This window comes from Danio aesculapii, chromosome 22, assembly GCF_903798145.1.
Source record: "Danio aesculapii chromosome 22, fDanAes4.1, whole genome shotgun sequence".
Taxonomy (NCBI): Eukaryota; Metazoa; Chordata; class Actinopteri; order Cypriniformes; family Danionidae; genus Danio; species Danio aesculapii.
In genome coordinates, this window is record NC_079456.1 from 25,809,437 (window position 1) to 25,822,175 (window position 12,739).

General features: G+C 35.2%; 1 protein-coding gene across 1 annotated transcript; it reads left to right on the plus strand.

Moving 5' to 3' along the window:
* The first annotated feature begins 225 nt into the window (after positions 1-225).
* mcrip2 (MAPK regulated corepressor interacting protein 2) lies at positions 226-12,409 on the plus strand. Its single transcript, XM_056448363.1, has 5 exons — positions 226-854; positions 988-1,057; positions 2,849-2,982; positions 9,493-9,594; positions 12,029-12,409. The coding sequence occupies exons 1-5, from the start codon at positions 800-802 to the stop codon at positions 12,097-12,099; spliced, it is 432 nt and encodes a 143-aa protein (XP_056304338.1). The 5' UTR covers positions 226-799; the 3' UTR covers positions 12,100-12,409.
* Positions 12,410-12,739: the final 330 nt, after the last annotated feature.

Consider the following 12,739-nt stretch of genomic DNA (forward strand, 5'->3'; position numbering starts at 1 on the left):
CAAGTCTGACCAGTTCCCACGTGGTGCGTCAGGCGCATCGCAGCTGCGCACATTTACGCAATCCATTTACTTGATCGCGAGATGTTTTTACTGTACACTTGAATCAGTTGCACGTTTGAAGGCATTTAGAAAATGATGTTTAGATTTTACACAACGCATGCCTCCCACGTGGTGCATTCAAGCGCCTCCTATCCACGCAAATGCACGCAGCCTGCGGTTTATCTCGTTTTTTACACACGTTTATCAGTTGCGTTTGTAGCGGCATGATGAAACCGTGTTTAGATTGCACACACAGCCCGTTTGATGGTGTCCACAAGGTGAGTGGGTGAAAGGTGACCCTAGTTATACGTCGCGGGGGGCGTGTCGTGACGTCACGGAAGAAGGTTGCGAACTGACCGTCCGAATTTACAGTAGAGTCCAGCCTGAACCAGAACTCTGAAAGTTTCCCAGGAGAGACGCATCCCACACACACACACACCGGACGCTCTGCGAATTAGCCCGGCGCGTAATTAGGGTAATAAACGCTCTTAACCTTGACTGACCTTACGTCTGCTGTAAGTAAACACAAGGGCGCTTAAGTCCACTCGCATATGCTCTCTGCAAGCGTCTGACCGGCAGATTTGCAGACGGGATCGACACCGCTTATTTCCACGGTGGCTGCGTCAAGAGAGCTCCGTCTTAAAGGGGGATCGCGTGACGTTTTCAGGCGTGCATTTAATCGTGACATTCGCACTGACCGATCCGTAGACCTCGCGTGGATCTATCGTGCCGCAGGGGTTCTCCAGAAACCGTCTCTCACATGATGTACACAATAACCAGAGGTCCCAGCAAACTTGTTACACAACGCAGAACAGGTATGGTGAATGGGAACAGCATGCAGACGACGCAATATCGCTGATTCCTAACGCTGTTATGGAGTATATTTAAAAAACGAGCCACTTCTAGATATTGGCAGATGTATTAACACATATATCTTCTCTCTTTCAGGCCCTACGCAACAGATTGAGAGCAAAGGAAACGACCTGAAACAGAAGCAGAGCCACTGGCTTGTATCAGAGTGAGTGATATAATGTAACACATCTAGTACCTGATTGATCTCCTCACGTGAGTTTGGTCGCTGAGGGGAAACTTAAACATGATTTAACTGCACGTTTTAAAGTGCCCCAGCGTCCTTGTTTCGTTTGTACGCAGAGGGCATTTAAAAGTATCCACGGACAACAAGGTGGCCTCATTCATAAATCAGGACGTGCTGTTTTTACCCCTTTGCCAGAGTCGCATGTTTTTGCAGCGCCGTGTGACCTTGCAACAGTAGCGCGTGCGCGTGAACGAGAGCGCGTGGAGTGTCGGCGTGTTTGAAGACTGTGTCGAAGATTCTGTCGGTACTCATTTCTGTATATAGAGATTAATATTTGATCTTTTGGGGGTATTATAATTCAAGCACATGCTTGTCACACCCCCTATATTCCCACAAGGACGTTGTGCAGCTCCATGTGCTGCGATTTTTACGACAAGCGTTCACGTCTGCGTCCTGTCATTTGAATGTTTGATAACCGAACAGCGATTCATTGATGATGGTGGTGGTTATGTTAATTTGTTTAACAAATGGGTTTTATAACGCGTCACTATAGAAACGAGGTTGTGTAAGGAAGTATTTGGTCTTAAAGGGACAGTTCACCGAAATATTGTGATAGGCTTTTCATTTAAAGGGACAGTTCACCCCAAAATGGAAATTTACTCACTATTTACTCACTCTCAAGCGATTCCAAACCTTTTTGAGTTTCCTTCTTCTTTAAACACGGAAGATGTTTTAAGGAAAGCTAAAAACGTATAATCATTCGCTTATATTGTCAGGAAAACGTAGTGGAAGTCAGTGGTTACAGGTTTCAACAGAAGAAACTCAAAGGTTAAAAAGAGAAATGATAGAATTTGCATGTACTCTCGCTTCAAGTCATTTCAAACCTGTTAAGATATATAGTTTTATACTTCAAAGAACACACACTTTGTCATAGGTCTCAAACTCGATTTCTATAGAGCCACAGCCAGGGGCGGATTTAACCAATAATTGAGGTAAGTGACCGCTTGGGGCCCCAGGAGTTTGGGGACCCCCAATAAATATCTAGAAGTGTAAATTATACCTATGAACTATATATAGCATTGTTTTCTACTATATTTTTTATGGTGACAGTTAAACAAATACAATTTTAACATAATTAAATATTATTTTGTATACAATCAAATATAATATTATAATAATGTAATGTTGTGTAATAATTAGAATATTACCAAATAAAATATTAAAATATCCATCATGGAGCAGTCTAGCAATCAAAGAATATATATATATATAATTGTAAATTCATTTTAAGAAAACTAATCAATTAAAATGTAGAGATTGCATTCATTTAAAATGTCAAATAGAAGATAGTATATATATATATATATATATATATATATATATAAAAATAAAAGTAGATAGGCGCATTTCAGGATTTGTCCCCATGGCTGGAATTGCTCCAACCCTATTCAAACACAGCTGATCTGACTAAACAAGGTGTTCAAGACACTTTTGAACACTCGATTATTTGGATCAACTGTGTTTGAATAGGGATGGAGCAAAAATGTGCAGAGTTGCGGCCCTCTAGGAATTGAGTTTGAGACCTACCCTTTATATGAAAGTGAATGGATGTCCAAATAATTAGTAACTGTAATTCCAAACAATAATGAAGAAACTGAGATGGAACGAATCAAGAAAATGAAAGAATTAACAGCTTAACACCTATACTATTATTTCTAATTTACTCTCACTCAATGTTATTGTATATCTTCCAATCTCCCACTGTTTGTGCAGTTCACCAGCACCCAAGATTGTGTTTCATCGTCTGAACGGGAAGCGGTACCACAGATCCACCTCTCCAAAAGCCGACAGCACTACTGAAGGATTCACACCAGCTCACGAGGAAAATGTCCGGTTTGTTTACGAGGGTGAGTTAATTTTCCAGAACGCTGCTCTTAATATCCTGGTTACCTTGACCATTAAGACCTTGAGGCTGGTTAGAGACCTCAATGAACTCCAAGTATTCAAGGCTCCACAACTCAAAAGTGTCACAGATTGGCGAGTCTTGAGGTCATGCAAACTAAACTAAACTAAACTGCAGATGTGGATCACTTGGGTTCAGAGTATCATTAACGTGCTTCGGGAGGTCAGTTCATCAGAGTTTGTGTGAAGAAGGGCAATTGTTATCTTGCAGAGGAGGTGTTTGTCTACAGGCCAGACCCCTCCTCCGCAGGCTGATGCAACGCCACCTCAAGGGCAGCTTTTAGACTCTTTTGTACAACGGCAGGCTAGTCTGAGGCTTAATGTTTTCTAAAACAACTTTACAAGCTGTAGAAAAGTGTTGCATAATCCGGTGAAATCTCACAACCGGTTTAGGGTGGGTTAAATTTTGTCCTGAAAGAAGAGCATGTTTTTCAAGTTCTAAACTTATTTATTATTAACCCTTATGAGCTGTTGGGGATGTTTTCATGCACTCAGGGGTGATTTCGAGTTTAATTTGCCTATAACTTCTGTGTTTTAGCTAGCTGAATGATTGTTGGTGATGAATCTTATTTTGGCACATATTTTGAGAAAATGTTTTGACATTTAAAAAAAAAAACCTCAACGATACACTCTGGGCAAATTTACTACCCTTTTGTTGTGTTTGGGATGAAAACATCCACTAAATTAAACTGCCTTAGTGCATCACATTAATATTTTGGGGTTTTTGATTAATAGTTTAGGATTTTTCATTAGTTTTAGTTTTTATTTCACTTTTGACTTTTTGTTTTGAAAGTCAGTTCATTTTAATTAGTTTTTAGAAGTAGATTTACTTCTAAAGGTTTTTATATTTTGAAATTGCTTAGTTTTATGCCGAGTTCAGACAGCATGATTTTGACTCGCCGACAGGTTTTGAGAAATCGCAGACAAACGAGAGTAACAATCACACAATGTGAACTATTAAAGATGTGATCTGAGAGAATCGCCGATGAGTCGCTGATGCCTGTGAAATATTTGGCATGCTAAATATCTGGAGCGGTCAGCGATTCAAATCATGCGGTGTGAAATGCGTTTTGACTGAAATTAACGTCAGCGATCGCCTACAGCCAATGAGAGAGCGGCATCCACTAGTGTGTGTACCTGCAGGCCAGCGGGAAGCTGGGGGAGAAGTTTAAAATGCTCATTTTGAGTTTATTTGGACCCAAGAAATGGAGGAAAAACTATTGGAAATTTGGCAGGAGCACCTGTGTCTGTTTGACGTGTCATCTGAGCAATACCACAACCAGATCAAAAAAAGAAAGTTGAGGAGAAATTGCTAATTCCCTTCAAACACAGGTGAGCAAATATGTAGTTTCTACCCCACTAAAGGCTTCTTTCTCGTTATGAAATTAATAACAAAAGATATACTACGTGTTTTTTTGGCTGTGAGACGTAGTTTGGACGAAGCTGTCGGCGATTCTTCCTATTGTAAAGTCATGCAATGTGAAAGCCCCTGTCGCCCATCCATCTTGCAGTGTAAACAAAGCAGCGACAAAACGCTAGCCCAGATAGTCATGCAGTGTGAAAACATCTGTGACACGACTACTTTGAAAATCATGCAGTCTGAACTCGGCATTAGTTTAGTTCATATTAGTTTCAGTATTAGTGTATTTGTTTTTCTAAATAAGGATATTTGTTGGGTGCAGGATTCAAAATCATCAGATTCAATTAAAAACTCAACCAAACATTTTTTAAAACATGTATTCAGAGGACACATGAACACTACTGTCTACTACTACTACCATCTATCCATCCTCAATATCAAACACAACAGCACAGCAGCCTTAAGTAAAATTTGTGTGCAAGGCTGCTTTTGAGGTTAGATACACAGTGGTGATGAGAAGTTCAGATCTTTAATGATTCAGTTCGATTTCGAACCAGGAGATCTGGTTGAAAAGATCTGTTCGTGATCGCGATCACCAATACAGAAATAAAACCCATTATTGGGTAAAAATGTGTTAAAGTAAAAGTTTTAAGTCTCTGTATTTATTGTTGTCACCGTGCTGCTGTCATTTCCAATTAAAATTACTAAATTGTTTAGAAAATTACAGGATTTTAACTTTTTAATTGCCAAGTTTATAAATTATGTTACTGATTTGTGTGAAAAAAGCACACAAAATAATTTATTTTACATATAAAAAGTAATTGTGGACTGGATTTATTTTGATCTTTTATCAAAGTCTTGGACATGTGAAACAACATTGCCTTTGGTGCATTGTTTTTGATTATTTAAAAAAAATCTCCTTAATTTACCAAATGGTGGCATCTTTTGACTTTTTTATTATAACCAAATTTTTTTGATTACAAAACCATGACAGCATATAATCATGCATTTTTGATTGTTGGTGGTTTTCCCTGCTGTTTCCCTGTTGATCATCAGTTGGCACTATTAATCCTTTAGATAGGCCTGTGCAAAAAAAGCTTTGCTTCTGGATTTTATATGGAGTATAACAGCAAATTAAAGTGTGTGTATGTGTGTGACTGAGTGTGTGAGAGTGACCTTTGCGCACTTACCTTGATGTGTCTGAGAAAATCTAAATATGCATCTCAGCTCTCAGAACTACATGGAGTAAACAAAAACAAAGACTGTGTATTTATGCACCATCAAACATGGTTATAATGGAATTCACAATGGGGCAAAAATAGCCACCAACAGTGAATTAAGGAGAAAAAATGAAAATCTAACATTGCATCAAAGCCAATGTTGTTACTAATCGTTCACATTTATGCAAAACTGTGATTAAAAAAATCCAGTCCACAGTTAATTATTATAATGAAAATGTCATTTTGTGTGTGTGTGTGTGTGTGTGTGTTTTTTTTCACCCAATCAGTGACATTATTTGTGAATTTGGCAATTAAAGAGTTAAAATCCTGTAATTTTCTAAACAATTTAGTAGTTTTGATCAGGACTGAGGTTGATTTAACAGATTTATGTGAAAAACAATATAAATTTTACAGCAGTTGAATTTAGTGGATGTTTTCATCCTAAACATAACAAAAGGGTAGTACAGCAGTGTTTGTGATACATTGGAATTAGGACTGAACTTGTTTTTTAGATTGTTTGTCTGTTTTTGTTCATTGACTGAAGAATACTACAATTCTGATTTACAACTGAATCATCCAGGTTGTGTTGTGAACTGGTTTGAATGAATCATTGATTCAAGAATCAACTCAAAACAATGATTCAATCACTATATAGATAACACTGTTTTAAAAGCAAGCTGCGGGCGACGCAATTAAATTCAATATGAGTGTGAATGAGTGTGTGTGGATGTTTCCCAGAGATTGGTTGCAGCTGGAAGGGCATCCGATGCGTAAAAACGTACTGGAAAAGTTGGCAGTTCATTCCGCTGTGGCGACCCCAGATTAATAAAGAGACTAAGCCGAAAAGAGAATGAATAAAAGCAAGCTTTACTCTGGATAAAAGCAATACAGTTTAACTATTCGATCAAATACTACTCATTTGAAGTTTAATGTTTGCAGTTGATAAAATGTACGTTGGCGTCACAGTGGCGCAGTGGGTTGCACAATCGCCTCACAGCAAGAAGGTCGCTGGTTCGAGATTTGGCTGGGTCAGTTAGCATTTCTGTGTGGAGTTTGCATGTTCTCCGTGTGGGTTTCCTCTGGGTGCTCCAGTTTTCCACACAGTCTGAAGACATGCACTATAGGTGAATTGGGTAAACTAAACTGGCCGTAGTTTATGAGTGTATATGGATGTTTCCCAGTAATGGGTTGCAGCTGAAAGAGCATTCGCTGTGTAAAACATGTGTTGGATAAGTTGGCGGTTCAATCCGCTGTGGCGACCCCAGATTAATAAAGTGACTAAGATGAAATAAATGAATAAATAAATGAAAATGTATTCAGTAAAGTCTTCTAGTAAGAATAGGGATTGTAAAAGAAGCCATTTCAGCAAGATGTCCTTTTTTTCTATTTCTAAACTTCTTTCTAAATTCTAAACTGCTAATTAGTTAGATTAGATAATTAGAAGTTTTGCATTTATTGTGTTTTCCTAAGCAGTATTTTTGGATACATTGAAATTAGGATTGAACATGTCTTAATTTAGTTCTGTGTTTTTGTGCACTGACTGATGACTATTAAAAGTTATGATGATTCTGATTCACAATTGAATCTTCCAGGTTGTGCTGTGAACTGATTTAAATGATTCAATCTTAATATTATGGCATAATCAAGAATTAGGGCATTTATATTTTAAATTATTATTAAGTACAATCTTGCGGTCAGTTTTCAGAGAGTGTAAAGAGAGTGGTCAGAAATTGGTCTTTGTTTCCTACTGGTTTTTCCCACATGTATATTTAGATTTAAGTTGGTCTTCTAGGATTATGTTGTTAGCAGTGTTGGGTGTAATTGTTTACAAAGATACTAGTTACTGTAAATGACTGTTCCAATGAAAAATAAGGGATTTCTTTTCTTTCTATTTTCTACTAGTAATGAACTAGTATCTTAAATACTGTAAATAAAATATTTAGTAATGTATAAATCTGTTCACAAAACAGTAATTGTATTATTTTCATTGTTGCTGTTATGTATTATATATAATATTTAGCATAATATCCCGATTTCCAAATAAAGTTGATTCAGTTTGTAAGACAATGGTGCATGCTTGAAAAACAATTAAGAAAATGAAGTCAATATATGGTATGTATGAAATATGGTGTCATTATATGGAAAGTTTTTGTTTTTAATACATAATATTTAAATATTAAGAATATTTAGATGTTAATTTATATTGTTTATGCATTGAGATTGATATATTTTAAGTATTGAGTCAAGTGAGTTTCTTTTTAGACAAAGCAATTATAATTATGTAATTAGAAATGAACTAATACATTAGTTTAAGTAACTTCCCCAACACTGGTACTGACATATTGCGTATAATAATGAAAAATAATAGTATATATTGAAAATAGGGGTGGTCCGGTGGGTAGCACTGTTGCCTTACAGCAAGAAGGTCGCTGGTTTGAGCATCGGCTATGTCAGTTGTCATTGTGGAATTTGCATGTTCCCCCCTGTTCGCGTGGGTTTCCTCCGTATAGTTGGTTGTTTCCCAGTACTGGGTTGCAGCTGGAAGTGCATCCAGTGCGTAAAACATATGCTGGATAAGTTGGCGGTTCATTCCGCTGTGGCAACCCCTGATTAATAAAGGGACTAAGCTGAAAAGAAAGTGAATGAATGAATGTTGAAAATACTACATGTTTTTCTACTAATATACTATTTACATTGTGCCAGTACTTTGTTTTGTTTTCTGAATAAAGGATTTTAGTCAATCAGATTCTGGATAAATGACGAATGAATCATTTACTTCTCCACCTCGTTTCAATAACGCATTGAAAGAAAAAAAAATAAATAAAAGAATGACTGAATTTTAATGACAAAGCTGAATTTTCGTGATCTCAGCGTCTCGTGATCTTTCAGAAATCATTCTAATATATTGATTTGATGCTACAAAGATAGTAGTTATGTCTGATAAAATGTAGTTTTTTAATGTTCTCTGGATTATTGGAAATTGACAAAATAACAAAAAATCTTATTTTATTTGGAAAGTACCACATCCACAAAAAGTGTATGCTTACTGTACCAAACTATAAACTATTTTTCATTGAGCTACATTTTTTTATGATTCTCTAACTTCTATACAGAGAAATACCAAAGCTACAGAAAAAAATACTTCATGTACATGATTCATTTAAATATACTGTTATGTATAATTCTGTACTCCTGTTTAATCAATCAATAAAAAAAATGTTTCTATATAATTCTATACATCTATATAATTCTGATAATTGCTAATAATGCTAACAATTCTAACTTCAACTATATATATTACATACAATTTTAGTTTTCTTCTAAATCTGGAACACTAGGTGGCACTGTGTTAAAGCTTCTCAAATAACCTTAGGACATGCTGCCCATGATCCCTACCAAATATTGACCATTTTGAGGGATGTAAACAAAAGCAATGGTCCCAATGTATTTCCTGTTTTACATTTTTAATTTCAGGAGCTTCCGAGAATGCAAAAAGAGCCCCATATTGATAAATAATGTCATGATAGCTGTGTTAACATTCAGTTATGATTAAGTTGGCTCTTGTTACAGTTCTGAAATAGTTTTATAACAAGCAGGACATGTTAATGGGCCAATGACATCACCACAATGAAATGGTCTATACTTTTCAAATCTACTGCAATTTATAATAAAAGTATGTATATAGATGTTTATTTATCTATTAATTTTCATTGAACAGAATTAATTTGACCTTTTTTTGGTAACAAATGTCTTCATGGTCACTTGTAAATTGTACATTTTCCATCATATCTAAAGCTTTCTGTAATGTTTCTTGATTTTTGATGAGTGTACATAATGTACTTTAATATTGCCCCCGTTTTGTTTTGGGGTTGCAGCTTGGCAGGAGGTGGAGCAGAAGCTGGAAGCAGGATCCCAGCCGGAGAACGGGAAAGGTCCGGTTCAGTACGCGGAGAGAAACCCCAATCCCGGCATGAAGAGTCAGTCCAACACTTCTGTCCTATTTACGCTCTTTAACTAGTCTCTCTCTACTTTGCTGACTTGTTTTCTCAGCCCGTATGAAAGCCTCCTTTGTCATTAAGACAATTCAAGTTTTAAAAAAAGTTCAGTACATATACAACTATCAGGAAAAAACAAGAGACCACTTAAAAATTCTCCGGATTTACTAGATTTTAGATAGATATGGGTTTGAGTAAATATGTGAGTCAAGACCACAAAATCAGTCATAAGTCTACTTTTGTGGTTTGTTACAGGAGAGGATATAATTGACGGAGACATAATTATCTAAGGAAATCACCTTTAACATTGTGCAAATGAACTTCTTAGACATGCAAATTACTCATATGGAATTGAGTTCAGATATTAACAGTAGAATAAAAGTCTTCAATAAACATGATCTTTACTTAGTATTCAAATGCTTTTTGTTATTAAAGAAAAATTGATCATTTTGACTGGTACAACAATAGTATTTTTGACTATTGATTAAATATTCCTGTTCAACATAAGACTGGTTTTGTGGTCCAGGGTCACATATTGGTTTTCTTCTTTTAACATTTCCTCCAAATTAAATTTTTTTTTTAATGACATTTTTCAGAAAATGACAGTTGGTCGTATTTGTTGTGGTTAAAAATAACAGCAACGGTTTTTATGTTGTCTAAAAAATGAATACAAATATTTATTCACGACACATTTGTGCTATTTTACGCAAAAATAAAGCCCTAAAAAGTCAATTAAGTTTGGTGTTTGAGGAGAGAAATGCACTTTGTTTATTAAGTAAACTACCGATGATATTAGTTACCAATTTAAAATATAAATGGTGTCAGTTAAAACACCAGTTTTGCATAAATAATGGCACCATCTTTACTTTTAGACAACATACTACTAATGTTTTACATTTAAGAGGTTCATATAAAATTAACAGGTAATATTATTAATTGGGCTGGGCGATTTATCAAAATCAACATTCAGAACGCACACATTGAATCAATTTAAATAAGTTTTTTCAGGATGATTTTTATCAATTACCTTATTCTTTATAACATTATTTACAGGATATACGAGTTATTTTATTTAGAAGAGATACTTTTAATATGACAAACATTGAAAATAATTTACTTAGTCTCCAAAAGTGCAAGTTATTCATTTCTACTTTTTTTTATAAGGAAAAAGTGAGTTATTTATAGGCTGTGTGTGTTTTAATTTCAGTTGTTCAGCGCTGATGTTCAGTAAATAATCATAGACAGTGTGTTTACTTCAGTTATTTTAAAATAATTCAGAAATCTCTCACTTGTAATCTGTGAGCATATTTACTGTTCAAAACCTGACAGTGAACTTTAAGGACGAAAACATAAAAGAACTGTGCATTAATCATAACCGAGTTAAAATGTTCAATTAATCGAGATTTAGATTTTAGGTTAAATCGCCCAGCCCTAATTATTAATTATCATATTTATAGATTTTTCTGAACAAATAAAAACATCATTAATAAAGAAATATTATTAGAAGCTAATAAAGCTAATATTAACATTTGATTCAAACCTATATTTAATAAATCAGGTTAATCCAGAGAAATGATCAAATGGTCTGTATTTGTATTGTATATATTGTCACACAGCTGCATTATAAAGAATGTTCATGTTGCTCCACACTAGAAACAGATTAAACAGTCCTAGTATTTTGGTGGCATTAAGCTAAATTTCAAACCAATTTAACAGACATCTCGCATACACTACCGGCCAAAAGTTTGGGTTGTTTTTTTTTTAATAAAATGATTCTGTTCATCAAGGCGGCATTTATTAAATGTACAAATATTGTTAAATATTGTCTGTGCCAATAGCTTAGTGGTTAGTGCGTCGACACATAGCAGTTGAGGTCCTTTGCCGATCCTCCCCCTATCTCTTCTCCCCATACTTTCCTGTCTCTAATCTCCACTGTCCTATCAATAAAGTTGAAAACCCCTAAAAAATAATTATTTAAAAAAAAAAAAAAAGAAATTGTAAAATATTTATTAACTAAATATTTAATACTGTATGTATTTTCAAATGAAATGATTACTCCAGTCATTATTGCTTTTATTACTATTACCATGATTAATAATAATTGATATTAGAGTGATTTCTGAAGGATCATGTGACTCTGAAGACTGGAGTGATGAAGCTGAAAATTCATCATTAATCACTGGAATAAATGATTAAATTAAATGATAATCTACTTTTGTTCTTTTATAGTGCAAAAACATTTCACAATTTGTACTTTATTTTTGATGAACTAAATGCAGTCTTGGTGAGCAGGAGAAGCTTATTTTAAAACATTTCAAAATCCTACTGACCCCAAACGTTTGATTGGTAATGTAAACATCTTACATTTTGGTGCGATTTTGAAAAACTCAGCCAGTCTCTCTTGTATTTCCCTCAGATTTTGTGCCGATTGATCTCGAGGAGTGGTGGGCGCAGCGTTTCCTGGCTAACATTGCCAACCTGTCATGACAGGTGCATGATGGGGCATAAAGAGCTGGTCCTGACTGAGGCAGTGCAGTCTGACTCTCTTAATTAAGGTGGATGATCGTGTGAGAGATCTGCTGGCTGGATGAATTCAGCCGTCCTGAGGAACTGTTTGCCCAGCCGGACTCAGACTCTCTCTCATGCACACCCAGGACGAGCAGAGATTTTTTTTTTGTCTTCTGCTTCTCTGTCTTTGTTAGGATGTGAGATGTCTGTTTTTTGTGGCAGATCTTTGCAAAAAAAAAAAAAAGAAAAGAAAAAAAGTGATGATATAAAACCAACAAAAAAAAAAAAGTCCAGTAAAGTTTTTTCAAGATGTGTTTGTTCTGTGATATTTGACTTTTTAATGGTCACATTCATGGGCTCTTTATGGTTCAGTTTCATAATTTTCTATTTCAAAATCCCAATATGACACTTTTCAATAACTTTAAGTAGATTTAGAAATCAATTAATTTGGATATAATTAAATGTTTTTGAGTTCACAATGGCGCTTGTCATGAAAATGGATTTAAAAAAAAAAAAAAAAACTCACATGCCTTAGTATATTTTTGGTTTAATCTTAATGATTTTTTACTTGCTGTATTACATGCAAAAACCAGTTTTTTAATCAGTTACATTTTAGTTA

Excerpts from the sequence above, each read along its gene's own strand:
- mcrip2 (XM_056448363.1), top strand. The coding sequence starts at position 800 with ATGATGTACACAATAACCAGAGGTCCCAGCAAACTTGTTACACAACGC. Across the intron at positions 855-987 it reads TGTTACACAACGCAGAACAG|GCCCTACGCAACAGATTGAG; the intron begins GTATGGTGAATG and ends TCTCTCTTTCAG. Across the intron at positions 9,595-12,028 it reads CCCCAATCCCGGCATGAAGA|ATTTTGTGCCGATTGATCTC; the intron begins GTCAGTCCAACA and ends TATTTCCCTCAG.